The sequence below is a fragment of the Anguilla anguilla genome, chromosome 7 (assembly GCF_013347855.1).
Source record: "Anguilla anguilla isolate fAngAng1 chromosome 7, fAngAng1.pri, whole genome shotgun sequence".
Lineage (NCBI taxonomy): Eukaryota > Metazoa > Chordata > Actinopteri > Anguilliformes > Anguillidae > Anguilla > Anguilla anguilla.
In genome coordinates this window covers 46,714,241-46,741,974 of record NC_049207.1, presented here as the reverse complement: position 1 = coordinate 46,741,974, position 27,734 = coordinate 46,714,241, and the positions used below count along the sequence as shown (strand labels likewise).

Here is a 27,734-nt window from a genome sequence, read left to right as displayed (position 1 = left end):
GAGCACAGGCAGCTGCAAGTGGCCCATGGGGGCAACTTCTGGGGGCAAGGGGCAGGGGGCAGGGGGCAGGGGAGGTCTGGGATGGGGGTCACTTGAATTAAGAGCTTTCGTTATTTAACCCTATTGGTCAGTCTCTCGGTCAGAAAATCTGGGACTGTTATGGCTTACAACATGAATATTCATCACAATCAGGAATTTCCTGGCCAAACAAGGGTCAGTGTTTTGCCAACAATATCAACAAAATCAAATTTGGTCTTTTGTGGTAGGGCAACTGTCGTATTCAACTCTTACAGAGGCCAGTTGACAATTCAATCTGCACTAACAATAATTTCACTTACCTGGGTGTATTTTAATCTGGCCTGGGTATTTCATACTGTTGTGTTAAATATTAATCCGGCCTAGGTGTTTTTATAGTGTTGGGTTAAGCATTAATCTGACCTGGGTGTTATTACAGTGTTGAGTTAAGTGTTAATCTGACCTGGGTGTTTTTTAGAGAACCTCATCTCTGTCTGTTCCCCCGCATAACATCAATCACACTGGAATCATGGGGTGATGTGCAAGTCCTACAGGCTGTGTGGCACACAGATCTATGATGGCACTGATTTGACCTCGCCTTTGTATGGGTGTGCTTTCTCCAGGTGCTCACAGCTGGCTCCACCCCCACCCCCCACCCCCCAACCACCTCCCCATCCCTAAATCCTGAGGGCCCCCCCAGCCCCCCACCACGTCTGCGGAGTGGGTTCCTCCCCCCTCCCCGGGGGGCGGCCGGGAGGATCTGAGCGAGGCCCTGGAGAAGCCGCTGGAGAACGATGCGGAGGGGGTGTGGAGCCCCGACATCGAGCAGAGCTTCCAGGAGGCGCTGGCCATCTACCCCCCCTGCGGCCGCCGCAAGATCATCCTCTCCGACGAGGGAAAGATGTACGGTACGCCTCCACCCCCAAACTCCCAAACCCCCGCACGCAGAACGCCTCAGCCCCCGTCCCCTCTCCTCCTCCCTGACCCAATACCACCCCATAACACCCCCAAAAAACATCCACTCCTGTCCCGATATCTTCTTTCCCCCACCTTCCACTCTATGGGATACAATACCATTACAATATTAAATACAGTTATTCTCCTAATATCCAGACCTGGTTCAAATAATTATTTCAGGTAAAAAGAAACATGCCCGTCCACCTATGAGAGGCAAGCATGCCTGTCCTGTCCACCAATGAGAGGCTGGTTCTTGCAAGATGATTCAGTGCAGAGAACTGGGTGGGAAAGTCTGTGACTCCAGTGTTGAAAATGTGTGGAAGTGGCATTAGTCGTACAAAGTTCTTTTGATGTTATCATTTTAAATATTTTAAGAGTGCTCTGTTGACGAGCAGGATATTTACAGCTGATATTCTCTGGGTGTTTGTATCAAAAGCTGCAAATGCATATTTGAGTCCATTCTTCCTTTAAAGGCACATTAAACACTGTTGATTGGCTGTTTTGCTGGTCTTGTTGTATGTTGCTTTACGATGGCACAGATTTGATTGTACCTTTACTTATCGCTGGCTCTGGTGATGGTAGTGTGTGTGCGCGTGCGTACAGTAGTAAATTCAAAATAGTTTATTGAATTTGGACAGTGGACGCAGGGCGGGGAGATGGTTGGACGTTGCGCTTAGTGTGGGCGGAGTTTAGGCCGTACAGCAGAGTAAACTGTCTGTCAGAGGGGGGCCTGTGATTGGCTCAAAGCCGTATGAAGCCTGCAATAATGGGGCTGGGGGGCAGGTGGTGGAGAAGGGGGCAGGTGTGATATTCCTCCACAGGGAGGTGGGGTGGGGGGGGGGGGGGGGTTATGGGGGTTCAGTGGGGAGCGAGCGAGCGAGCCGGGGAGGCTGTCACAGCTCGTCAGGAATGGCATGCATGCTGAGAGTCAGGTTCAAGGCCTGCGCTGATGTAACTCTACACCAGAATAGACGTTTACCCTTTGAGCGTGTTGGGAAAGGGGGGGGGGGGGGTGGCAGTGGGGTGGGAAACAAATAAACACAGAGGTACTTGTGGTGCCGTGCGCCTTGCCTGACAGCAGGGCCTGGCGGTGTGTGTGTGTGTGTGTGTGAGTGTGAGTGTGAAAGAGCGTGTGTGTGTGAGTGTGAGTGTGAAAGAGCGTGTGTGTGGGTGTGAGTGTGTCTGTATGGGTGTGTGTGAGTGTGTGTGTATGACTGTGTCTGTGTCTGAGAATGAGTGTGCATGTGCGTGTATGTTTGTGTGTGTGTGCTTGTGTGAGTATACTCCACACCTGTCACTGTTGTATGTCTTTATGCTTCTCACTCCATTCCCTGCTATTCCTGTGATTTACCAGCCCCCCCCCAACTTCCCACTGCCAGCCTGCCCGCCCCCCCCCCCCCCCCCCCCAATCCCCCAACCCCTCCACCCCTCGCCACCCCCTGGCAGAAACGAGGTCAGCCCCCCTGTCCGTCAGTCTGTCAGTAAGTCCGTCTGCCTTTCAGCTCACCTTCAGCTGCTCCTAGCGTTACCCCAGCCCCTCCAGCCCTCGCCCGTTTATCACATGGAGGTGAAACACCCCACACCGTGGCTCGCGTCAGCACGGGTTCCGCTACGCTTCGCCTGCTTGCGGTTGCCGAACTTTGGTTGTTCCGCATCAGCGCTGCTCGACTCCAGGTTCTGTGGGCCGCACTGTATTGTGTATGACCGCCCCTTTCAGAAAGTGAACTCAGTCGTGAAGTGTAGCGAACGGTTGGAGCAAGAACTACACGCACTGCGGCCTGCGGGACCTGGAGTTGAGTAGCACCGTTCTGCATGCTCAGCCAGTCAGTGCTAGTTGTCGTATGTAAGATGCCTTGTTTAGCATAGGAAAAGAGAATATATAGGAGAACAGGCCATTGAATCACTCTTGGCTCACCATTCCCCACAAACTAGAGAGCATCCAACGCTGTCCCAAGCCTGGACTTCAGCACCCTGAGGGAACTTTGAGAATGAGCTCAGATCTGTTCTGTGTACAGAGTGACTGCGTGTCACATGCACGGCAACCAATCAAAGATCAGGAAGGGTGGGACTTGTCGAGCTTACACTTCAGGGCCTAAGCCACCGCAAGTCCTTTGAAAAAACTTGCTTGTTTGCTAAATCTTTTACCAAATGCTTACGTGCTCTGTAGTGTGTAAAATCAACTCTGTGAGATCATTCTGAGGGTTTGCAGGACACAAACGACATGGAGATGGAGGTCACAGTGTCTGCAGGCGTGACAGACGCAGTTTATGCACCAGATCACAGGCCTACGCATGCTGCACATTTCCTCAGCCGGCATGCATAACTGCACTGCAGAAACAGCTTCACTTCGCGAAACTTTCAACAAAACCAGCTTGCTGGTGGAAACGTCACATGTTGATAAAACGATACCACTACTTGCGTCCATTATTTTATTCTGCAGTGAATCACTTTTCAGCATGGCGAATTTGCAGTCAAAATGGCAGGTGTTTATGGAGGGAGGTCAGGTTTGTTTGTTGGTGGGAGCACAGGCCGTAGCTGTAGCTCCACCCCGTTAGCAAACAGCGGACGGGGAATAGGAGTGGAGACGGAGCTTCCACCCCGCAGGGTGTGGAAACAATCAGGACAACAGCGGCACTGTTTTTTCCATGTCCGCAAAGCCTCCAAGGCCCATGTGAAGGACAGGCTTGTATTCTGAATTGTTGTCGTCTAATTTGGCATTTGGAGGAACTTTGGTGATCGGATGGTTATTTTTGTGATGCAGTGTGTTCGTGTTGTAAGTATGTGTTGGAAAAACCAGTATTCCAGGCGGCAGCCCCTGTTTCTCATGTTGGTTGGGATGTGCTGGGATTGTGTCTTCTCATGAAATCCTTTTTCACCATCTTCTGTTCCAATATGACTAACTGATGATTCAGCTGATTACTTCTCGATAATTTCAGCTCAGTTTGCAAATGGCTTTTGTTTTTTAAAATTTATTTATTTTTATGTCTTGTGGTTTACGCAGTTTGCCTTTTCAAAGAGCATCCCTTCTTAAATTAAAAAAAAAATCTAAATCACATCTAAATCCAAAAAATTAACAGTTAAGGAGGAAATGTGACTTTTTAAAATCCGGTATCTGAAGAAAACTGAAGAAATCTGTTTTTCCTAAATTTATATTGAAAGGTTTTGGCAAGTTAAAAAGCCAAAACAAACAAAAGAAAATATCCACTTAATGAAACATTACAACTATGTCTGTACGCAGACATGAATGCAGCCTAAAATGAGTTTCTAAAGTTTCTCCACTGTAACTGTATCAGGAATTGTCATATCTAATGATTTCCCGTTCCGTTCGGCGTAGAATTCCCGATGAGGAAGGAATGCCTCTGTCGCACGTTTCGTTCGCATTCATAGCATTCCTGCGTTATTGTTAAGAGTGCGCATCAATCATTTTAACGATAATCTCCCTCGCGTTACAAATCCCTCTGTTTATTGCTGTACTTTTGTACAGTGGTCTGAGATTCGACAGCCGTTGCCAAGGAAAACATTGCTCGGCTACCGCGACTTCTCCGCCGCAACAGGCGAAGCCAACACGAGCCGCGGCCGCACCGAGGAATTGATTTCTTTCTTGATGTCAGCTCTCGGGCGTGTTTTATGCGATTCAGAAATTAGCGTTGCCTCCTCGGCTGCGTATTCCCTGAAGCAATCAGAAATATGATGTTCATATTTATTAGGAAAGAAGACCAACGAATAGACAATTGCGCAAGATACAACTGTGCAATATAATAATTCAGTATCGATTATGAGTTTGAAAGAGTTTTTTTGTTGTTGTAAGATTTTTATTTGAAATGATGTAGGCCTACAATGAACTTGAATTTACATTTGAATTTGAACTTGGAGTCCACGCAGGTTCAAGATGTTACCTGTTTGTGAGGATAAATTTGTTAACCACCCGCTCACCCCACCAACCATTAGCACAACAACCAAGGGGAGGGAAAGAGGAGATAAAAGTGGAAATATGGAGGTGGATGTATATTGGAAACATCAGACACAAGAGGGTGGAAGTGTTTTTAGCAGGTTAAGGTAATGGTGTAAGGGAACGTCTAAAAATTCTCTCTTCCTGGTCCCCCTGTCCCACTCTGGGTTTTCCATGTGTGCTCTTTATGCGGTTATTTGCTATATTTTGATTAAACCAATCAGTGCTGCTTGTAAGGACACATCACTATATCAGCCTACTGGCTGTTTCTGGCTTCACGGTGGGGTGTGCTTATTTAAAATAGCTGGCTTATTATCACATTTTAATTAAATAACTAAGTGCCGTCCAACACCTGCTCCTGCTCTGTGTCCTGGTGTCTGATCTGATAAATTGCTCCGAAATGAAAAATCGCCACGTTTGCACTGTTGACAGGTTTACAAATTCTCTCAGGCATTTTTTTTTCTCATTCAAGCAAACACAACTGTAACTTTCTTTCCGTCGCTTTTCTCCCGAAACTCGCCGAGACGGTCCTGTAAACGTGGAGACTCCGCGGAGAAAAACATCTCCTCACTGAGGTCACGGAGCGGACATTAAGTATCAGACGCAGGCGGCAAGCGAATGGAAAAGCACGCTTCCCCTCACAAAGGTGCTAATTTTACCAGTGAGGCGAGAGATTCAATTTTGTGTCCATTCAATTAGGTTTGATTGAGTGTTTTATGTTTGGAAATGTATACTGTTGTTCTTGTATCCTGGAGACGCATTTTCCAGAGTTCTGACGGAATATTCTGGACTTCTTATGCAACGGCACTTGCCTTGAGACTTATTCCGAGAACGATTTTTCCCCACCTTTTTAAAAAAAAAAAAATTTTTTAAATGGGGAATTCCAGGATTTTGAAGGAAGATTTTTCCAATGCAGCCGTGTCCAGTGGTTTTTTGTATGTGGATGCGGGGTCCCGCCTAATTTTACGGGCGGTTGAGAGGGGGGCGTCGGGGCCTGACACCCGAACCCCTTCGGAGGCTCAGAAGTTTACGGTCACATGTGCGGGGCGGTAACCCTAGCCCCGGGCCAGCAACCCTATCCTAAATCCTGACCCTCGGCTGCACATGTGGGCAGCGCCAGGACTTTTAGGAAAAATGATGACCTTCCCCCTGCTATCCAGCCCCTTCTGTTGTTCTCCCAGGTGTGGCACATAAATCCCCCGCTAGGCCCCCAAGCTACCGCTGCCCGTCACCTTTAATGCCGTCCTGGCCGTTTGATGTTGTTGTTTTTTCTTCTCGTTACATTTATGTCCTGCCTTTAGGAATGTAGCAGATGTTTGTGTCTGGCACGGGTTTGCAATCTTACTTTTTCAATTGCAGTCCTTTTATACTGGTGGATATTTACAGGGCTCTATGCTGGCATTTTTTTTTTTAATCAAGGAGCAGACGTGCTCCTAAATTGAAAATTTTAGGAGCACAGTATTGCATCCCAATTAGTAGAAGTGCTCCTAAATTATTTTCCTGTATTCAGGGGCTAATGCTCCTAAAATGGGAGCACTGAAGAGCCCTGTAGTCCTGATGTCTGGGCAATTCAGATCGAGGGCCTTTGTTCAAAGGTACAACTGCAGCACCCCACTGGGGAATCGGGGTGCAGATGTGCATTGTTTGCATGGACTGACAGCCTGAGGCCACTCTTGTTATTTCTGTAGGAATGCCTTCTATGAGTAATGCTCCACCAGACAGTGACTTTGTGGATGTGTCAGGAAATTATTGTTGTTTTTACCCCCAAAAGCAAAGCGGAATACCTGCCCGTCAGGTGTCTCCTGCACCAGGCTGAAGCCATGGCAGAGAGGGAAAGAGCTGGCAGAGACAGACCACGAGGGAGAGGAAGGGAGAGAGAACTTGGATTTCCGAGCGACAGATAGTCACCGTCATCGGTGTGTTTACTGCTCTACCAACACAGGTTCTTTTGTGATGGAAATAATGCAATTGAGAGAGAAAGATGGATGGAGTGAGTGTGCAAAAGTGAGCATGAGAGAGAGAGAGAGAGAAAAAGAGAGAGTGTCATGGAGTCCTGTGTACGCTGGACAGGCGATTGCTGGCCGGGTTAAGATGGGCCCACTGGGAACCCTGTCTCTGGGATTTCGGAGGGGAAATCGCACACAACCAATAGATTCCACCTGGTAAATGTGACCTTTGTTTTCTCCTCAGAGTGAAGGGAACATGTGCAGCGGTGGTGGAGGAGGAGGAGGAGGAGGAGGAGGTGGAGCAGGAGGAGGAGGCTCAGTGGCCGGCATAAATGTTTGTGACAGGGATGGGCCTATCCTTGTGTGTTACTGAGCCTTTGTTTAGCAAGCACCAGTACTGTGTGTGCGTATGTGAGTATATGTGTTTGTGTGTCAGTGTAGTTCTGTGTACTCCTGAATAACTCGTATTTCTGAGAAGAGAGCATGAACTAAGTTGTAGAGGGTGGACAGAGTCATACATTACAGTTCAGAAATCATTTGTCCATATCCATATTTCAATTGAATGCTGCACTCTATGTTCAAGTTCAAGTTCAGCTTTATTATCCCTGAAGGGAAATTCATACAGTAGAACTGTGCTGTGTGCCCAGCTCCATTTCAGAATGTGTACTACATGCTGAGGCAGTTTGTACAAATGTGGTTTCTCTTTGAGTTGTGTTTTACGCATCCGCCTTGTACTGCTGTGGTTTGGCTATTTTGTTGGCCTGTTATTGTATATGAGAACTGAATTAACTTATAGAATGGTTAAAGAAATAGAGTCCACATCCACCCAAACTGCATGTGTCCCAGCTGGGGGCCTACTGAAGAGGCTTTTTTCTTCTTCTTTCCAATCAGCAGGTGTGTGGGGTATTAGATCATCTTTCCACATTAACAACAGTTTGCAAAGATTCCCCTCTGACCAGCCCCAAGGCCTCTCAGGTTTGGCTGTGCAGTAAGCTGGACACCTCTGTGCACTAAGGCCATGTGTTAGCCTGCGCTGTGACTGCCCCCCCCCCCCCCATCCCCCCGTCCCCCTCTCTCCCCCCCCCCCTTTGTGTACAGCAGCAGATGCAAGCACTGCACTGCGCAGTCAGAGTGCTGGAATGCGTGGAATGTGCCGGGGAGGATAGCATAGTCCAGGCTGTCCAGGGCCAGGGGAAGAGCAGGGCATGCTGGGAGGAGCTGATTTATTACAGGCCGGGACCCAGGGGGGTGGGGTGGGGGGTGGATGGGTCACCCGCGCATGACACTGCCCTGGCCCCGCCCGGCACCACCTGCAAAATCAGCCGGCTGACCTTTATCTGACCCTGAGGGGGTGTGATTAGACGGGGGGGGGGGGGGGGGGGGCTTCATATGGCCTTGACTGCTTGTCCTCTCTCAGAGCTTTGAGAGCTCAGCTCCTTGGTGATGTCAAACGTGCATAACTGTGACATCAAAATGGAGCAAGAGTTCTGATCACTTCCAGATTCTTTGTGATTTCATGGTTGTGTGACTCGACTCCTTCCCTTAACTTGATGGCAGAACTTGGTACATGAATTCTAGCTTCAGTGTTCTTGGAATGGTGAACTGTCGGTCCTGAACATGTAAAGACCAAGCATTTAACAGGCCATCAGTGGGCCTGCAAAGTGTCTGTACATAAGCTTGCATGATTTCTGAACATTCCTGTGGTCTAGTAAGCTTCCATACCCAACTATGCTAAATTATCTAAGGTGCTTGGCTTGTGGCTGGAACAGGAGTGTCGGACGTTGGAGGAGAACTTGTGCTTTCCAAGCAGGATAAATTATTGTATTTATTTAGTTAATTATCTGAGACTCATTGGCAATCCAAGTATTAACAATGTTGAGAGGTCATGCAGTGGGAAAATATAATTGTTTTGTAAATACTTTATGGGCAAATCAAGACCAATACTCAGAAAAAAAACATCTGATCATAAGAGAGAAGGAGAGAATAATCTGTAGGTAATATTAGAACTTTCAGAATTGACCTGACTTGACACCAGAAGGTAATTTTGAAGATTATATATTTCCATTCTGAAACAGAATGTGCTGTAAATCTTACCGTACATATTGCATATTGAGCAGCAACCTCCATCAACTTTCAGCAGTACAGTCTATGTCTAGAGAAACGCTAAACGTGGTGGAAAAAATTAACTCCTAAAACTTTTGAAAAACCAAAAAAAAAAATTGATTGAAAGCAACTTGAAAATACGCGTGCACATTTTCCCAATGATTGCAGAGCGGGTGCGAAGTCAGATAAAAAGCCAATGCTCGACGGTTCATTACCAAAAAAAAAAAAAAAGAAAAAAAAGTCAAATGAGAACGAACACAAAGGAAGATGTGGAGGGGAGGAGAGGGGAAGGCTTGATAGGCCTGAAGAGAGGAGAGGACAGGAGCCCAGCTAATTAAAGTCAGACACAATAGGGGGAACCAGCCGTCTGTTCAGCGAGGCGTATGCGGGGCCAGCGAAGCAGGAAGTTGCATTTGTGTCATTTATTTTCTGTGTGGAGGCAGAGAGACACAGCTAGGCTTCAGTGTCCTCAGCAGTCCATGAAGAGGCTGAGACTGGAGAAGTTTGAAGCACTTCCTGAAGTCAGACATTTTGTTGTTTTTAGTTTTTTAACATGACAACAAGGGGCCAAGAAGTCCCTCCTACCTGTTTTTCCCTTTAAGTCTTTTGCGTGATTTTGTGCTTATTTCAGGGTTTTTTTGATTATAGAGAAATGGAAAATTATACTTGTGTACCACAGAACAGCAAATTGCCAATGGGGAAGCTTTGAAGGGAATGTTTTGAGTTCTCAGGTGAATTTGATCGGTTTTATTTACTGGCTCTGGGTGTTCTGGGATCACTCCCCTGGCTGTGATTGGCTGAGATTACTTCCCTGTCTGTGATTGGCTGGGACCACTCCTTTGCTTGTTATTGGCTGGGATTACTCCCCTATCTGTGATCTGCTGGGATCACTCACTTGTCTGTGATTGGCTTGGATCACTCAACTATTTGTAATTGGCTATGATCACTCCCCTCTCTGTGATCGGCTGGGATCACTCCCCTGTCTGTGATTGGCCAGGATCACTTCCCTGATTGGCTACCATACTGCAGAGATTGTGTTTTTTCAGCTTCTTCACCCTTGTTTGAGGAAAGCTTCTGAAGAAAGCTTCTTCTGAAAGTTATCCCTTGGCTGGGATAACTCATCTGCCTGTGGCTGGCTGGGGTCACTCCCCTCTGTGATTGGCTGGGATAACTCTTTTGCCTCTGATTGGCTGGGATCACTCCCCTGACTCTGATTGGCTGCCACACTGCAGAGATTGTGTTTTTTCAGCTTCTTCACCCTTATTTGAGGAAGGCTTCACGCTGCTTGTTCCTGTGGTGCGAGGGGGGCCTCTCCCGTCACCCTGGGCGATAACCCGCTCCCCATGGAGGGAAGAGAGGGAGAGAGGGACGTGTGAAAGAGGTGTCACAGAGTTCGCCTTGCACCCTCACGGCCTCACACCCTTTCATCTCCTTCAGATACACCGCCCCCCCCGGGCCCTGACGTCCTACGGGGGCCGGCGGAGGAGCGCGACCGGGGCAAGGGCATCGTTTTTGGGAAGATGCGCGGCTGGCGACGGGGTTGGGTCGGGGCTACTTTGACCACATGCTCGTCCGTCCCGCCACCTCCCTGCCCTGTAACCAGAGCCCGGGCCGGGGCGCGGGCCAGTGATTTAGTGCGGGCGTAAAGGCATGCTCTATAAACATTGACACACAGGCCAGCTGCCAGGAGGCTCTCCGGGTGCCAGGTCCCCGTCCGCGCTGGGCTCGGCCGGGCTGGAGGCCTCCTCTCAGGGCGACCCGGGATCACACGGCCACACTGCTCACCTGCTCTCTGCCTCTGTGTGTCCCTGTCTGTCACCAGTGTACCTCAGAACACCCTGCCCTGCCCTGCACACGCACACACACACATACACATGCACGCACACACACGCATGCACATACACGCACACACACACATACACATGAACACATACACATGCACATGCACACACATACAGACACCTGCACACACACATACGCAAGCACGCACGCACACACACGTGCGCACACACACGCACGCTCGCACACACATACGCACACACACATGCACTCGCACACGCAGACACACGTGCGCACAAACGCATGCACAAGCAGACACACACTCATCACACACACACAGACACAACACCAGGCACACATGCACGCATACACGCAGACACACACTCATCACACACACACAGACACAACACCAGGCACACACGCACGCATACACGCACACACACCTACACACGCAGACACATGTGCACACACACACACACACCTACACACACACATACGCACACACAGAAAGACAAACACCTGCACACGCAGACACACGCGCACACACACACACATATGCACTCACACACACGCACACACGCACTTTCCGGTCTCTCATCTAATTTACCAAGCCAAGCATTCACAGCTTACTTTCCCTCCACGAACATTTATATTTAGTGTTGTTAAGAGAGTCATATTCTCATGCCTGTCATTCGCTTGTGTTGAATAACCATCTCGTAAAAAAACTTTTTCATCATTCTTTTTGTAATGGTTATTACTTATACTTATAGCTTAACACTGGTTAAATTGTTGCTGCAATTGACCAACATGAGATGGATTTATAATTTAATTTTGTAGGTTATATTCTTGAAAGCAAAAGGTTGAGTAGGAGTTTGGTCACCTCATGTGCTCCTGTATTTGTATCTCTACCAAGGGATCTTTGTCTGTTGATTACGTAGCTGAAATGTACCCCGTGAATCTCCCGAAGAAAAGGAGACTTGACTAGTAAGACTCCTTTGTTTTGTGTGCGCCTCTTTCAGGACGAAACGAGCTGATCGCCAGGTATATAAAGCTGAGAACGGGGAAGACGCGAACCAGGAAGCAGGTGAGAAGCTCGCGGACGTCTGCGCTTCAGATTTACAGAAGCAAAATGTGCACGCTTACCAAAATGCGCACTCAAATGATTGCATGTAGGAAATTTAAAATTTATGTAAGGTGATCTAAAAAAAAACACGAACATTACAAGAAATATATAAGAAATAATACAATAATGGTATATAAATAATAAAATGGAAAAAGAAAAAAACTGAAAATCTTTTTGAACAACGAATAGGAAAGAGAGTTACAATGAAAGAGGTAAAAGAGACGCAACGAAACCGACAATGACAAGGGTGTAACTCCGTGTAAAGCCGAGCCGCTCCGCAGTGAAAGCCAAGGCGAACTCCGGGGGTGATTTACGCCGGCGAGAAGCACAGATGCGGCAGGATTGGATGTCGGAATAAACCCGTGCCCACCTTGTGTGGCTCGAGTCAACGTGTTAGAATAATAACCACGGAAATAGGGCGCGGAAAAACAGGGGTGTCGTTTGTTATTGAATACGGGCTATGGAATTTAATATCAGTGTGGTGCGACAGGGTCCTCTTTATCGCCAGCATTAATTCCGTCCTCTTAAAATATCGGGTTATGGATCAGCTGGTTGTTACGCGCTGATCCCCAAAGTGGATAACACGTGCTGTTGGGCGTGGGGTTCCCAAAACTCTCTGCCCCCACGGTCTATAACGAGCGAATACATTTAATACGACCTAGCCATTACTAAAATCGTAACCAGATATCTCCAAATGTGAAATTCAAATGGTTTTCTGACATATGCCAAAACAACTGCATGCACAACGAGGCCAGACCGCTGTGTGCAACAAATACAGTGTTTAATATAACTGGTGTGACCGCCAATGGAAAGTATTACAGTTAGATATTTTCTTAGTATGTATCTTGTGTCTTGACCCGAACTCCTTCCACGCGACACCATTTCGGAATTCCACGGTTGGGCCGGGCATACTGCAGGGGCCTGTGAGATGTCTTCTTAGGAAGTATAGTTGTCAGAAATTGTGCTGTAGTGGATTTATTATCATTCATTATTAAATGAACAAACGCGCTGATAATAAATTAAAGTATGTAATAATTGTTAATCCTCTAAAAAAATGCTTTGTAAGAAGTGTAATATTGTGGTATAACATGTACTGTTGTGATGTTCATTTTTATTGTAATGTTATCAGCTTGTTTTAATTTTAAACCTTTGCATGGGACCTTTAAGTACCATTGAGCATTTTATTATAATGTAGGTACTGCTACAGGAGATAGCGGGGAACCTGGTACACAATTTTCAGGTTTGGAAACTGCTTGGGGGAAATTGCCTACATTTCTGGAAGTATCAGGAGAAAGAGAGACACCTACTGGCCTTTAAAATAAATACGACTGTGTTGTATTTTTGTGATTGGAAGTGGATAAAAGCTGTGTGCGGAAGCAGAACTCATTCACAGGGTGGTTCTCTGCTGTGGGTGACCCTCGTTCCTCCTCCACAGGTGTCCAGCCACATCCAGGTGCTCGCCCGGCGGAAGGCCAGGGAGATCCAGGTGAAGCTGAAGGTGCGCTGAGGGAAGAGGGATGGGATGGGGGGGGGGTTGTGTCCTCTGCTGGATGGGTAGGCGGGGCTGTGGGCTGTGGGCTGTGAGACGCTTGTTTGGGTGGCATAGAAGGGGGTGTGGCCACAGGGTCTTTAGACCAACCACATGGCCAGCTCCTGCACCCGTTCTTCCTTCTCTACCTCCTAACTGCAGGGGGCTCTGGCTGATGACAGAAACCACCTCGTGCTTTATTAATATTCATAATGAGGTGTGTCCAAGTACATTACCATTGTTGTGGTTCTTGACCACACCCAACTATTAACGTGGTGCATCATTTTGGAATGTTTTGGCTTCAGTGGAAAGGAGATTAAATATTGAGCCTAAAAAAAACACTGATGTGAGTGCCTGGTTGTTCTGTGACATTTTTGTGGGTTTTTTATGGAATGGCTGAGCAGTGCAGGGCAGGGATGCTTTCAGCCTTCTCGCGGTAATTCCACACTTTCGCGTTCCACGTTCCACGTTTGCTAAACTGTAGCGGGCTGCGCGTTTTAGCCTGCATCCAGACTCTTAATCATGCCTTTCCGCGAGTGGAATCATAGAATTTCAAGGAATTTCTTCAAGGGCTTATTATGATGCGTATTGTTTTTCAAGCGCATCTGGCCTAGTGAACTACACTCCCGGCTCTCTGCTTTGCCTGTGTCAGCTGCTGTTCCCTATAGCCCTGCACATCATATTGAGGAACATTCTAGTTTTTTTGTGCATGGTATGAAACTGCACATAACATATTAATTATCTGTGTAATTCTTTCCAGGCCTTGCATTTGGTGAGTGTCATAATAAGAGAAATCTACGTTTTATCCATTTACATGTTTATTTTCCGTTGCTTTGATAAAATATTGCACAACTTTAAATGCATTTCCAAGTCACTAATTTACTGTAGAGAGCAGACACAACATGGTTTTAAATGAATTAATCTAGTTAGTTTGTAATATACCGTGCTATTTTCAGTGCTATTTTTGCTGTGCACCCTTTTAGCACACCCAGCTAGTAAAATTTCACAGGGCCATTGCTGTAGCATTTCGAAGGGAGAAACAAATCACAAAAATGCCAAATTAAAATGTTGTGAGGTCAGTTTTGTTTTGCATCCAGGAATGGGCTAGCCAATGTCGACTGCAAAACAGAAAGGATGGAAATGGCCTGGTTACATAAGAGTTTTATGGCATAGCAGAATGGCCTAGTCTTTGTGTATGGTAGGCATCAGAAAACAGAAAAAAAAAAAAGTGTGAGTCTGTAAGTAATTCATGCTGGGCAAAATTACTGTGTATGATGGGTAATTAAGGAACTGAACCCTTCAACTGTAAGTCAAAATGAGTGCCTCTTATCTTCCAAAAACACATATGGGTGACCGAAAGGGAAGGACATGTGATCTGCAATGAAGCTCTGTGCAGAATGTTGAGCAGTTTAAGGAAGTGGTTTTGTAACTTGGAGGTTGTAGGTTTTATTCCTGGGTTTCGTTCATCGAGCGAAGGTACCTAACCTGAACCTGTTCATCAATAAAATAAAGGGATAGCATTTAAAGAGCGTGTGCTGTGAAAGTCGCTCAGGGTAAGAGCGTTTTTATAAATGCCGCAAGGTAAATATGAGGAGCCCTCCCCTGGCCCATCTGTGTCTGCCGTGTCTGTCTCCACTTTGTGAGGTCAAGTGTCTCGTTTGGCCATCGCTTTGGCCGGCGGCCATTCCGGCTCGGCTGCCAGCGCTCCCCGGGCGTCAGTCGCAGGGCATCCTCTGTCAGGGCCCCTCTAAATACCGTCCTTTCCAGGAACAGAGAGGAGCCGGGGGCCGGAGGAGCTCGTGGTGTTTCAGTCTCCCGCTGGGGAGCAGGACTTTTTTTTTTTTTTTTGCGAGGTCCTGTCCTGAGAGCGGTGTGGTGTAGTGTTGGGGGGGGCTGGAGTTTGTTACTCACAGGTAACGGGTTCGATTCCCCAGCTGAGGAAGCCCTGTTGTAATGCCCTTTAAATAAACGTCCTTAACCCGAACCCCTTCGGTAGAACACCCTGCTGTGTAAATGGACTGTGCGTCAGAACTGCAGGAGTAAGTTTACGGGTGAGAGTCCCTCTGGAAATGACTGCGAAAATAAAACGGCAAAAATACAGCAGAACAGTGAGGGAGAACTGCTCTGTTATGTGGTATTTTCAGTGACACATTGTGTCCCTCCACCTCTCTTTCACACACACACACACACACACACACACACACGCACACACTCGCACCCCACATTGACCGGTGCCCGCGGTGTCTCCCCGCGACCTTGGCGTGACAGAAAGCGGGCGCTGGTCTCCTTGTCAGCGCCAGCGACGCGCTGCCAAGGCAGTAAAACCTTACTCTCGCCCCGAGCGCCCTTGACAACGACGCGGTCCCGGGTTCCAGGAGGCCCGGCGTCTGGCCGAGCCTGGGGCAGCTACGCGAGGGGCCCTGGCCGTGCGGACGGACAGACAGTCCGCTGAGTACGGAGAGGACATTTGAGCATCAGAAACTTTGATGTTGGGGAGACAGGCTGTGCACGCCAAATATACTCGTGATTACACTTGCTGTCTAGACTTGACCCGACTAGCAGCGGGTCCCAAAATTTCAGAGCCCGCGTTTCTGTGACCCACCCCCTTAATGAAATGTAGCCAATGACAGGCTCACGTGTGGAATTTAAATAATTTAAGCAAATGTCAATGGAAAATTCATAACACACAGTACAGATATACACATACTATATATAGCCGCTTATCATATTATTAATAAATACTGCATCTCATGACCTCCCTTTACCCCTCTCTGGACCTCTCAGTGAGCCCTGACCTGTAGTATTTGGACCAGTATTATTATTATACCAGTAGTATTTCAGTACTGTGTTAGACCTGGTCTCAGTACTCTAAGGTCTCTCCTGCAATTGTGAGATCTGAACAACTGTTCTATGCATCAGTAATTCCGGTGTCTGGGTGTGAAAATGCAAACTCTTCCTGGTTTTAACTTGCATAAAAGTACTTCCTCATTTCAGTGTGTCTATGAATACTTCCTGATTTCAGGGTGTGTAAAATGATACTTACTGATTACACTGTAACAAAAAAAAAAAAAGAGAAAAAGTATTATGAGGTGCTCTTAGGAACGGGCCTTTGCCACTGCCGGTGCTGACGGCTCTCCGCCCCCTGTCCCCGCCCCCTGTCCCCGCCCCCTGTCCCCGCCCCCTGTCCCTGCACCTGTCCCCGCACCTATCCACACTCCCTGTTCCCAATCCCTGTCCCTGCCACCGGCCCCCGCCCCCTGTCCCTGTCCCATGTCCCTACCCCCTGTCCCCGCCCAATGTCCCCACCCCCTCTCCCTGCCCAATGTCCCCACCCCATGTCTGTGTCCCCGCCCCGTGTCTCCTCAGGACCAGGTGGCCAAAGACAAAGCCCTTCAGAGCATGGCCAGCATGTCCTCTGCTCAGATCATCTCCGCCTCTGCCTTCCAGAACAAGATGGCGCTGCACGGACTGTCCCGCTCGGCCTACCCCTCTGCCACAGGGGTGAGGAACCGCGCCTGCCTCAAATACCGATACCCTCTTACAGCGCTGCGTGATTATATAATATTCAGTTAATACAGGGCAGCTTTTATTACCAAGCTTAGGAGGTAGACTCATGTGCCGGAGTGTATGATTATGATTATGTGCCATACAAACCATGGGCAATGCGGTGTAGAGCTTTAGGAGCTTGTTCTGTATTTCAGGAGGCTGTGGGTTCAAATTCCAGGGGGGACACTGGAGCCATACCTTTGAACAAGGCACTTAATCTTGCTCTTGCAAATGTCCAGCTGTATAAATGAATGTGAAAATGTGCTGTACATTTCTCTGGATAAAGGGGGCTTCTAAGCTAGTTAATGATTTCAGTCCTAACATTATGAAGTTTCAGTAGAAACTCAGCTCATGTGTGTAATTCTGGCTGGTCCCTGGGCTGTCTCTGGGTGTAATCTGGTGTGTGCTGTAAGGTTAATAATGGATTACGTGTTTCTTTTTGCCTGCAGTTTTGGCATGGCACTCTACCAGCGCAGCCAACTGGCCCGGAGGAGTAAGTCAATAAAATCCGTCTATCGTTATAAATAACAGCGCGTTTCCTAAAACACATTTTCACAATGAAATCATCATGTCACACAAACCCTGAGCAAAGTCTGTTTTCCAGAGGGAGGAGCAGAAATGGCTCACGCATACACGCACACACGCACACGCACACACACACACACACACGCACACACAGACGCACGCCCGCATGCAGGCACGCATGCACGTTTTTTTTCTCTGTTTTCTGTGAGATTCAGAGCTCTGGAGCTAACGATGAAGGCCAGCCAGTGTGTTTATTGAATCTCTGGCTGGGTCCATTCAGAACATTAAACGAGGTTACAGCACAAATGCTTTATGCTCTTTCATAGCCGTTGCACAGCTGGAAAAGCTGGAACAGCTGCCGTTGAGTGGAAGGCATTAAAGGTATTGGATTGTGTGTAGCGCAGCTGTACTGCTGGTAAATAGACCAAGGTGTGTGCCTAGAGCTGTTCTCAAGGCCAGCAAAGGTCTCGTATTCAGACCTAAGATCCAACACTACCTGTCCCTCTCACCCTTTCTCTCTCTCTCTGTTTGCTCTCTCTCTTTCCCGCTCTGCCTCTCTCTTTCACACATTTCTCACACTAGGTTTTTACGGATCTATATGTTTGTGTAATATCATCCCAGTGGAATGTCCTTGGTGTGGGCGTGTGTGTGTGTGTGTGTGTGTGTGTGTGCGTGTGTGTGTGCGCGCATGTGTGTGTATGTGTGTTCAGGTGCTCTGAGGGAAGTGTTGAGGTTAAGGTTGTGGACACGGAGCTTCACTTTCTCTTCTCTCTGCAGCATCAAGCCCTTTTCCACACAGAACTACGGCATTCAGACGTCCGGACCCCCTCCCATAACAGGTCAATCAATCAAACAGTCAATCAATCAATCAATCAGTCAATCAATCTAACCATCAGTCAGTCAGTCAGTCAGTCAGTCAATGAATTCATCAAAAAATCAAGATCTATTTTACATGGGTTCATTAACAGTCTCATAACATAGCTTCATATTCCAAGATATTTAGATTAATTTATAAAAAAGGTTTAACAAAGTAAACTACAAAGGATTGCTCCGGTTGAGTTCTGTCAGTAGAACAAGAGGGCACCGGTGGAAATTGGGGATAGGTAAATTCCACATGGATATCAGGACGTGTAGAGCTGTCGGTGCATGGAGCAGCTTTACCCGGGCCTTGTGGTAGAGACAGCGACCCTGAGGGTGTTCAGGTCCAGGCATGTCCCACTGCTGGATGCTCTCTAGACTGCAGCTAAATGATGAGCCTGCTGTAGATGGGCTGAATGGCCTTTTCTGTATTCATTATGCATTATTATGAATTTTTAAAAAAATTTAAAATGTTTTTATTACTGTAGCCATTACATGAGAGTGGGATGCAGAGATATGCCAAAGAAGATGCTGAACATAAGATTAATAGAATAAATGGCTGTTGCTTTGCAGAGCTGGTTATTGTGTATCAGTTTTATGAATAACGTGTGCTTGCCAAAAATCACTTGGATCCTCCTGCATGCCAAATTCTGGCAGGCTGCACAATATAACAATGTAAGTCAAAATGCAACAAATAAAATACAGGTCTGGACTAAATCGTAACGACAGGACAAATAATTGATCATCAGCATTTAGCCTTTTTTTAAAAATAGTTTCTAATCATTTCAGTTTTCTAAGACCCGGAGTGCGAAAAATGTCTCCCAATACCCCTTTCTCTGTACCCCTGCCCTGTGACGCTGCCCCCTGCAGGCTATGAGAGCACAGCGGGTCTGACCATGGCCCCCGGCGCCCCCCCCTGGCAGGGACGCAGCGTCGCCAGCTCCAGGCTGCGCATGCTGGAGTTCTCTGCCTTCCTGGAGCACCAGCAGGACCCCGAAACTGTGAGTCTCTCCTTCCTCCGTCCAGCACCTCTTAAATCACCTGGATCTCTGCAGCCGGCTTTATGCTGCATCCTACGCCTCCTGATTCACCTGTCTGAATCACCTGTGTGTTCGCACCTGTCATCCCTGTACTGCACAGTATGCCCCCTGTTTGAATTCCCTGTGCCTGTGCTGTGTCCCCTGTGTCTGAATCCCCCTCGCACCCGCGCTCTCTTCCCCCAGTATAACAAGCACCTGTTTGTGCACATCGGCCAGTCCAACCCCTCCTTCTCCGACCCATACCTGGAGGCCGTGGAAGTGCGGCAGATCTACGACAAGTTCCCCGAGAAGAAGGGGGGGCTGAAGGAGCTGTTCGAGAAGGGACCGGCCAACGCCTTCTTCCTGGTCAAATTCTGGGTGAGAGACACTGGAGTCCAGTAACCTCTCTCTCTCTCTCTCTCTCTCTGTCTTTCTCCCTCTCTCTCCAATCCTCTCTTCCTCCTCCCTCTCTTCCATCCCTCCCTTCCTCTCCCTCCCTCTCTCTCTGTCTCTCACCCCCTCTCTCCCATCTCTCTCTTCTTCCCCCCCTCTCTCTGTCTCTCACCTCTCTACATCCATCTCCCCCCCCCCCCCTCCCTCCCTTCATCCCCCTACTGAGTGGACGGGCCCAGTTCTGAGGACATTCATACTTGTTTTTGTTTGGCCCAGCAGGGTATCTTCTAGGAATGTGGGCGTATTATTTTACCTCATAAGCAGATTTATGAAATGGGTGGTGGGGGGGAGGGGGGCTGAGTTTAATAAGTGAGTTTATGCTGAGCAAAGCTCTTAGTGGCCCCCCAGTGGTTCTGACAAAACAGTAGTGTGGGGGATCCAGCCGGTGAGAGGTGAACTCTTTCCCTGATCTGAGGAACCTGCTCTTGTACCGTACACCTTAACACCTAAACGCTGGCTAGTCATTGTGTCTGGTCTTTGTGTGCCTCAGGTGTCAGCTCAGCTGCTGACTTCTCTATTGTGCCCTATTGCAGAGCAGGATTGTACTTTACAGTGCAGTTTTATTTTATAGTGAGCCCTTACTATGAAGTAGGTCCTTATTGCAGATAGTAACAATAAGCCTGTATGTGGAGCATGACTCTATTACAGAGCAGCCTGAATTGTGAAGAAGCCTGTACTGTGGAGTAGGGCTGTACTGTAGAGCAGCTGTACTGTTGTTCTGTATAACATCTGTACTGTAGAGCAGCTGTACTGTGGAGCTGCAGTACTGTAGAGCAGCTGTACTGTGGAGCAGCTGTACTGTAGAGCAGCAGTACTGTAGAGCAGCTGTACTGTGGAGCAGGCCTGTACTGTAGAGCAGCTGTACTGTGGAGCAGCAGTACTGTAGAGCAGCTGTACTGTGGAGCAGCAGTACTGTAGAGCAGCTGTACTGTGGAGCAGCAGTACTGTAGAGCAGCTGTGCTGTGGAGTAGGGCTGTACTGTAGAGCAGCTGTGCTGTGGAGTAGGGCTGTACTGTAGAGCAGCTGTACTGTAGAGCAGCTGTACTGTGGAGCTGCAGTACTGTAGAGCAGCTGTACTGTGGAGCAGCAGTGCTGTAGAGCAGCTGTACTGTGGAGCAGGCCTGTACTGTAGAGCAGCTGTACTGTGGAGCAGCAGTGCTGTAGAGCAGCTGTACTGTGGAGCAGCAGTACTGTAGAGCAGCTGTACTGTGGAGTAGGGCTGTACTGTAGAGCAGCTGTACTGTGGAGCAGCAGTACTGTAGAGCACTATGCAGATAGCCCCTGGCTGTTTGAGTTCTGGCCCCTGTGGGTGTGCTGGGTACAGAGGGCACATCATGTGAACAGGGAGAGCCGCAGGGCTTCTCTTTCACAGGGGAAATTTGAGCCGGGACACCTGTCCCCCTCCTCTGGGGCCTGGCCTGTACCACCCCCCCAACAGACACGCGCACACGCACACACACACACACACACACACACTTACACACACAAACACACACACACACATGCATGCACGCACACCCACACGGGCACTCATACACACACAAGCATGCACGCACACACAGGCATGCATGCACACACATGCATGCACGCACATACGCAGGCATACACACAAAAACACACACACACACACACACACACACACACACACATATATTGGCATGCACATGCACACATTCATGCACACAGATGCACGCAAACACACACATGCACATGTATACACATACACACACACACACACACACACACACACACACACACACACAGACTCTTCTTTTCAGATTTATGGTATATTTGTCCAGTATAATTCAAACACCAAAATAAAAAAAACTGAAATAAATGAATACAAACCCGAAACCAGCAGCCAGCCCCCCTCCCACAGAGCACTCAAAGATCCTCCCATCCCCTCCGCCGCAGCTGATTTAGGTGTTTTCCGAAACGGAGCGGGGGAGAAAAATTCTCTCCAGCGCAGGCAAACCGTCGGGCTGCCCTTCGGGGGTCCTTAGGCGCGGGTTGGCATGGCAGCGCTGACAGGCGGCTGGCTGGCCTCCAAAGCGATGGCATTCTGGATTGAATTTCCCGGCCTGCCTCTCCCCGCCTTCCCCCAGTTGCGCCGGTGGGCGCTGTCCTAACAGATTGTTCCCCGTCTTTGAAGTGCCCCGGGAATCCAATTTGGGCCGGCTGCTGTGAATTGTAACACAGGGGCCCTCGCCTGGGCGATTTGATTAGGAAATTGTGGGATCTGGCTCGTAATTGGATGAATTCCCTTGCAGGCCATTAAAAGTGCGGGAGAAGGGGTTGAGGGGAAGGTTAAGGGGCCGAGGAGATGAAGACAAATGGAGGAATTAAATCGGGACTGGGGGGGTGTGGGGGGGGGGGGGGGGGGCGAGGGGGAAATAAGAGGCGGCTCGGTTGTATTAAATACGAGGCAGAACGTTGGGGGGGGTGCTGGTAAACTCGGACTGGCTGTCCCATCTAATGATCCGGGTGACGCCTCCCCCCTCCTAATTGGCTTGGACTCACGTGCCCCCGGACTGCAATATCCCACCATCAGACTGGGCGGTGGGGGGGGAGGGGGTTCACTCGGCGACAAAGCTGTGAAAAACAGAGAGCATCATGGGTGTGCAGTGGGCTGGATTGGCAGCCTAGAGAAAGTGAACCCAGTTCTGTCCGAGGAAAGAGGTAGTGTTTTTTGGAGGGGTCATCTCGACCCGTCTGATATTGGATTCCTCTTCTTCGCCGGCAAATCTCGGGGAATCGGTTTTTAAATATTTTTTCTTGTGACATCAGAAAGGAAAAAATGTTTCTCATTGCTTGTACCAAGATAAAGAGAAACTATTTGTAGATGCTTTTACCCAAAGGCACTTAAATAAATCATGGTTTTACAAGTTGTCTATTTATACAGCTGGATAATTACTGAAGCAGTTCTGGTTAAGCACCTTGCTCATTGACTGTGACACATTGCGATTGAACCTGCAATCTCTTGAGTTACAAGCCCAGTTCCTAAACTGCTACAATGAAAATGTAAAAATCTTTCCAGTTGCTTTCGTCTGAGTCAAAGTTATGGAAAGAGGTTTATTGTGTCCATGCCTAACCGTGTTTTATTCTAAAACGTGCTTTCTCTGCCTCTTTCTGAAACCTGTGTTTTTTGTTTCCCCTGGGGCCTATTTCACAGGCGGACCTGAGCACCAACATCCATGATGACAGCAGTGCTTTCTATGGTGTGTCCAGCCAGTACGAGAGCTCTGAGAACATGATCATCACGTCCTCCACGAAGGTCTGCTCCTTCGGCAAACAAGTGGTGGAAAAAGTAGAGGTAAGGGAGGGTTTTGAAAAAATACAAGTGGGGAGAATTTATGGTTAAGGTTAGGGGTTGAAGGCACAGGGAGTGGTTAGAGATGCAGGACTTTGGCTGTGTCTGAATCAGCTCACTTGCCTACTATTGAGTATACAAGTGGTATATAATTTGTAAGCAACTTGTATACTCAAGTAGTACACAATTAAGTTGATTCAGTCATGGCCGCTGTGTGCTTTGGTTTGGGAACAGACTGATGTGCCACCTGCAGCTGTGGATCATGGGTAAAATGACTGAGGCTTTTAATGAAATTGATGAAGAGCAGAAGTTGGAAATCAGGGTCCGATTTTCAGTTGACCCGCGTATTCAGTTGATGCGTTTGATGTGAACGTCACTGCGTTTCCCGCGTCTCCGCAGACGGAGTACGCCAGGCTGGAGAACGGCCGCTACGTGTTCAGGATCCACCGCTCGCCGCTGTGCGAGTACATGATCAACTTCATCCACAAGCTCAAGCACCTGCCGGAGAAGTACATGATGAACAGCGTGCTGGAGAACTTCACCATCCTGCAGGTAACGCAGGCGTCCCCCTTAATCACAGCTCTCTGCTCTCACACACATTCTTTACTGTGCTAGAGAACCTCTCAGCCGTGCAGGTAACACCAAACACGGGACTTTCAGTATCCTAGGGTGATTAGGTAAGGTAGACAGAAGTAACTGCGGGAGCTGACCATCTGGTTGCTATAGAGAATCTATGATGTCAGTGGTATTTCCTTCACAGAACAGCGTTCCTATATACACTGTACACTGTAACAGAGACCTTCACAGAAAAAGGATTCTTACGGACTCTTTACATTGTGACAAACCTTCACAGAATAGAATTCTTTTGTACTCTGTACACTGTGACAGAGACCTTCACTATCCTACAGGTACCACACTATCACACAGTTGGTTAGCAGTGTAGCATATTGGCTAGGAAATTGGCCTTGCCGCTCCAAAGCTGTGCGTTTAAATCCCAGGCAGGGCACTGCCGCTGTACCCTTGGGCAAGTTACTTAACCGGAATTGCTTCAGTAAATATCCAGCAATAAGCGGATTGTATGTAAAAGCAATGTAAGAGTGTCTGCTAAATGCAAATGTCTCTGTGTCAAAGGGAAATTCTTTTTAGACAGAAGGTGCCACGCATCATCAAATTTCTGTCCCCTGCCTGGAGGGTTTTTTTTCCGCTCTAAATAAAAGGTCCAGTCAGAAGGGCCATTTGTATTTGTCAAAGGTGTCTTTATAGCAGGAAAGGTCTAATTCGGCTCTGTGCTTTGTCATTAGAACCTTGTGACCCGTAGAGAGAGTCAGATTGAGAAAGCGAGTGCATTAAGAGTTTTGGGAGCCCATTGTGATTTTTGTGTAGACTGCGCCCAACTGTAACCATGACGACCCTGCAGAGCCCTCCTCCTCCCCAGCATGTGATTATGAATCCGGGGGGACAAGGGGCACGTCTAGCCTGCTCACGGCAGACAATGAGACCGTATGTCAGCCAGACGGAGTGACTCACGTTAACCGAGACAGAGAATGACAAACAAGCACGGCGTCGGACGCCCAAGGTCACATAGGGGTCAAAAGGCAAAGTTTATGAACAACCAGAAGAGTTTAAAAACTTTAGCCTGCATGTGCTAGCATGTTGTGTACAGCACTGTACAGTAGCACTTACAACATGATAGCCGCAAATCGTATACATTCCTGAACAGTTCTGTAAAATAAAACCGTTTCCATTGTGAAGAACTGTAGCCAAATATCTCCCTGTGGATTTCTGTATGTGTAATGCTTGTTTAGACTGGCAGCAATGACTTGACAGGTGAGGACACTGTAACATGATACAATATTCTCATGTTAATTCTTGCTTGTGTTGTAGCTATTATTCTTATTTTTATCATTTTATCATTATTATTTAATCACCATGGTGATATTACTCAGAGAGGACCCTCTTAAGCAGGGGTCTCAAATGCCAATGAAGGTAAGCCATAAATACCAACAGACACAGCGCCCCCTCCAGGACTGGAGTTAAACCTGCAGACACTGCAGCCCTCCAGTACTGGAATTAAACCTGCAGACACTGCGGCCCTCCAGGACTGGAGTTAAACCTACAGACACTGCGGCCCTCCAGCACTGGAGTTAAACCTGCAGACACTGTGGCCCTCCAGGACTGGAATTAAACCTGCAGACACTGTGGCCCTCCAGGACTGGAGTTAAACCTGCAGACGCTGTGGCCCTCCAGTACTGGAGTTAAACCTGCAGACACTGTGGTCCTCCAGGACTGGAGTTAAAACTGCAGACACTGTGGTCCTCCAGGACTGGAGTTAAACCTGCAGACACTGCGGCCCTCCAGGACTGGAGTTAAACCTGCAGACACTGCGGCCCTCCAGGACTGGAGTTAAACCTGCAGACACTGCGGCCCTCTAGGCCTCCCATCTGAGATCCCTCCCCTAGGGCATGGTAGTACTCTTGGCTATGAGCCCTGGACGGGTGAGAGCGGGCGCAGGTGAGATCAGGTAACGGGCGCGGTCTCTCTCCCGGCAGGTGGTGACGAACAGAGACACACTGGAGACTCTGCTGTGCGTGGCGTACGTGTTCGAGGTGTCGACCAGCGAGCACGGAGCCCAGCACCACATCTACCGACTCGTTAGAGACTAAAGCACCGGAACGTGCCAATCTGGCAACCCCACTACTTCAAAAACACACACTCACACCTCTGCAGCAGTCTGCCAACCCCAAGACCTCCTGCGTCTCTTTGAGCCCCGAGGGCCCAAACAGGGTACTCTGGGTCTCGCCTCTGTCTCCGAAAAACACAAAAAATCTGAGGAAGCTAAATCAGGACAAAGCTGTTCTGGAATATTCCGAGAGGAAATAAAAAAAAACTGCACTGGGATGAGGAAGAGGAGCAAGTTATCTCCACAGTTCATTAGTATTATTATTATTATTATTGTTGTTTTTTTACTGCAGAAGGAAAACCCTCATGACATTGCATGGACTGTTTTCTTGTTTTGTTTTTTCCTCATTTCATTTTCATAGCACTTGTTTCTCATAGCCTCATTTTTTCAGTTACAAAATGCGTGGCTGATCGTCAGGGAGCTTAAGAGAACAGCGTTCAGAGCGCCCCCTAGTGGGAGTCATGTTTAAATTGCTAAACGCGTCAAGAGCACAAGAACTCTGCAGAATGAAATTGAAAGCTGAACTCTCTCCCTCTCGGCTACCATATTTTCTCCCGGTCAGTTTGCTTTCATAATCTAGATTAGTGGTCCTAAATACCCTGGTCCACAGAACAGCATTTGCCACGAAAATAGACTGACTGTGAAAAATAAGACTAACCAGGATGATTGATTTGAAATACAGTATATGGTATCTGTTTTCATTTTGGTTGTGTTTCAGGTGTAAAATAATGTCATGTTAGGTAGTGACATTGAATGAACATAAATAAGCAGTGTACTTAATATTAATTGTACTGACTTGAGCCGCAGTTATTCGGTGATGACTGAAGAAATCTACTTCTGGGTGAAAGTGGACTGTACTGGATCTGGTAAGTTCAACAGTCCTTCCTGGTCATGTGATACTTGATATGATAACGTATTGCTTGATTGTGCTTTTTGTAAGTAAGTGGCAAGTATTCAAAGATAGACAAGACATGTCTACAAATTTGTTATTAAATGTCAAATAAGTTGACAAGCCTCATCTTTATTACATTAAATATTGTTTTAAAAAGTTTGTTATCTCATGTTATGTTTCTTTGGCAAGAGATATGTGTATTCATTTTCAAGGAGAGAACAAGAAAGTGATTAATTTTATGAAGTTTTGTACAGGCATCACTGAACACTTAAAGACCAGATGAACAGACATTAACTCACTCTTCCAGCTGAATTCATTGTCAAATGAAATTATTAGATTTTTTTGACTCGATGTGCATCATTTTTGGCCCTGATTAATTAAAAAAGGGGGGGGGGGAAACGAATTACATTTTGGCTCGTTGTTCTTTGTTCCAAATGGTGTTACTGTTGGGCATAAATTTGTTTTGAAAAAGTAAAAAATGAATAAAATGATGTGAAAATGACTCATTAAATTTTGGTTTTGTCTGAGGCGGTCAACTGAAAGAATGAAACTGATTTGATTGAGCCTGCCCTCCACTTATATAATTATTCAGTTGAAATATTCAGTTAAGAAAAGGGCCAACAAAAAAGCCAATTTTTCAGCAAAAGCTTAAATACATTATATTTCTAAAACCAAACAAGACTCCAGAATGCAGGTATTTAACTGGTAATTATTTACGTCGTTTAGCTCATTGTGCAAATGAAGTTTATAAATCAATATTGGCTTTATCAGGTCCATTGTCTGCGACATCACTAATATAATAACACATTATCATTATGTAATACGTTACAATACAATAAAGTGCATAAAATGCACAACATTCAATAACATCTTCAAATAAAGCACCAATACACGAATCCTGTGCTTGACCTCAAAATATGTACTATCAATCAATCAATCAATCGATCAGTCTTTATTTTTATAAGGCACCAATGAAACAATCATATAGTGTATAGTGCACAGTATAGTGCTCCACAGTGGTTCATCAAAAATAATAAACTGAGTCACTTTG

General features: G+C 47.4%; 1 protein-coding gene across 1 annotated transcript; it reads left to right on the top strand.

The window, feature by feature from the left end:
• The first annotated feature begins 681 nt into the window (after window positions 1-681).
• Window positions 682-27,083, top strand: LOC118231231 (transcriptional enhancer factor TEF-3-like). The gene is made up of 11 exons (XM_035424874.1): window positions 682-923; window positions 11,769-11,833; window positions 13,308-13,370; window positions 16,767-16,901; window positions 17,396-17,439; window positions 18,249-18,310; window positions 19,200-19,330; window positions 19,553-19,726; window positions 22,974-23,114; window positions 23,511-23,663; window positions 25,661-27,083. Exons 1-11 carry the CDS (start codon window positions 917-919, stop codon window positions 25,772-25,774), a joined length of 1,089 nt encoding a protein of 362 aa, XP_035280765.1. The 5' UTR covers window positions 682-916; the 3' UTR covers window positions 25,775-27,083.
• The last annotated feature ends 651 nt before the right edge of the window (window positions 27,084-27,734 follow it).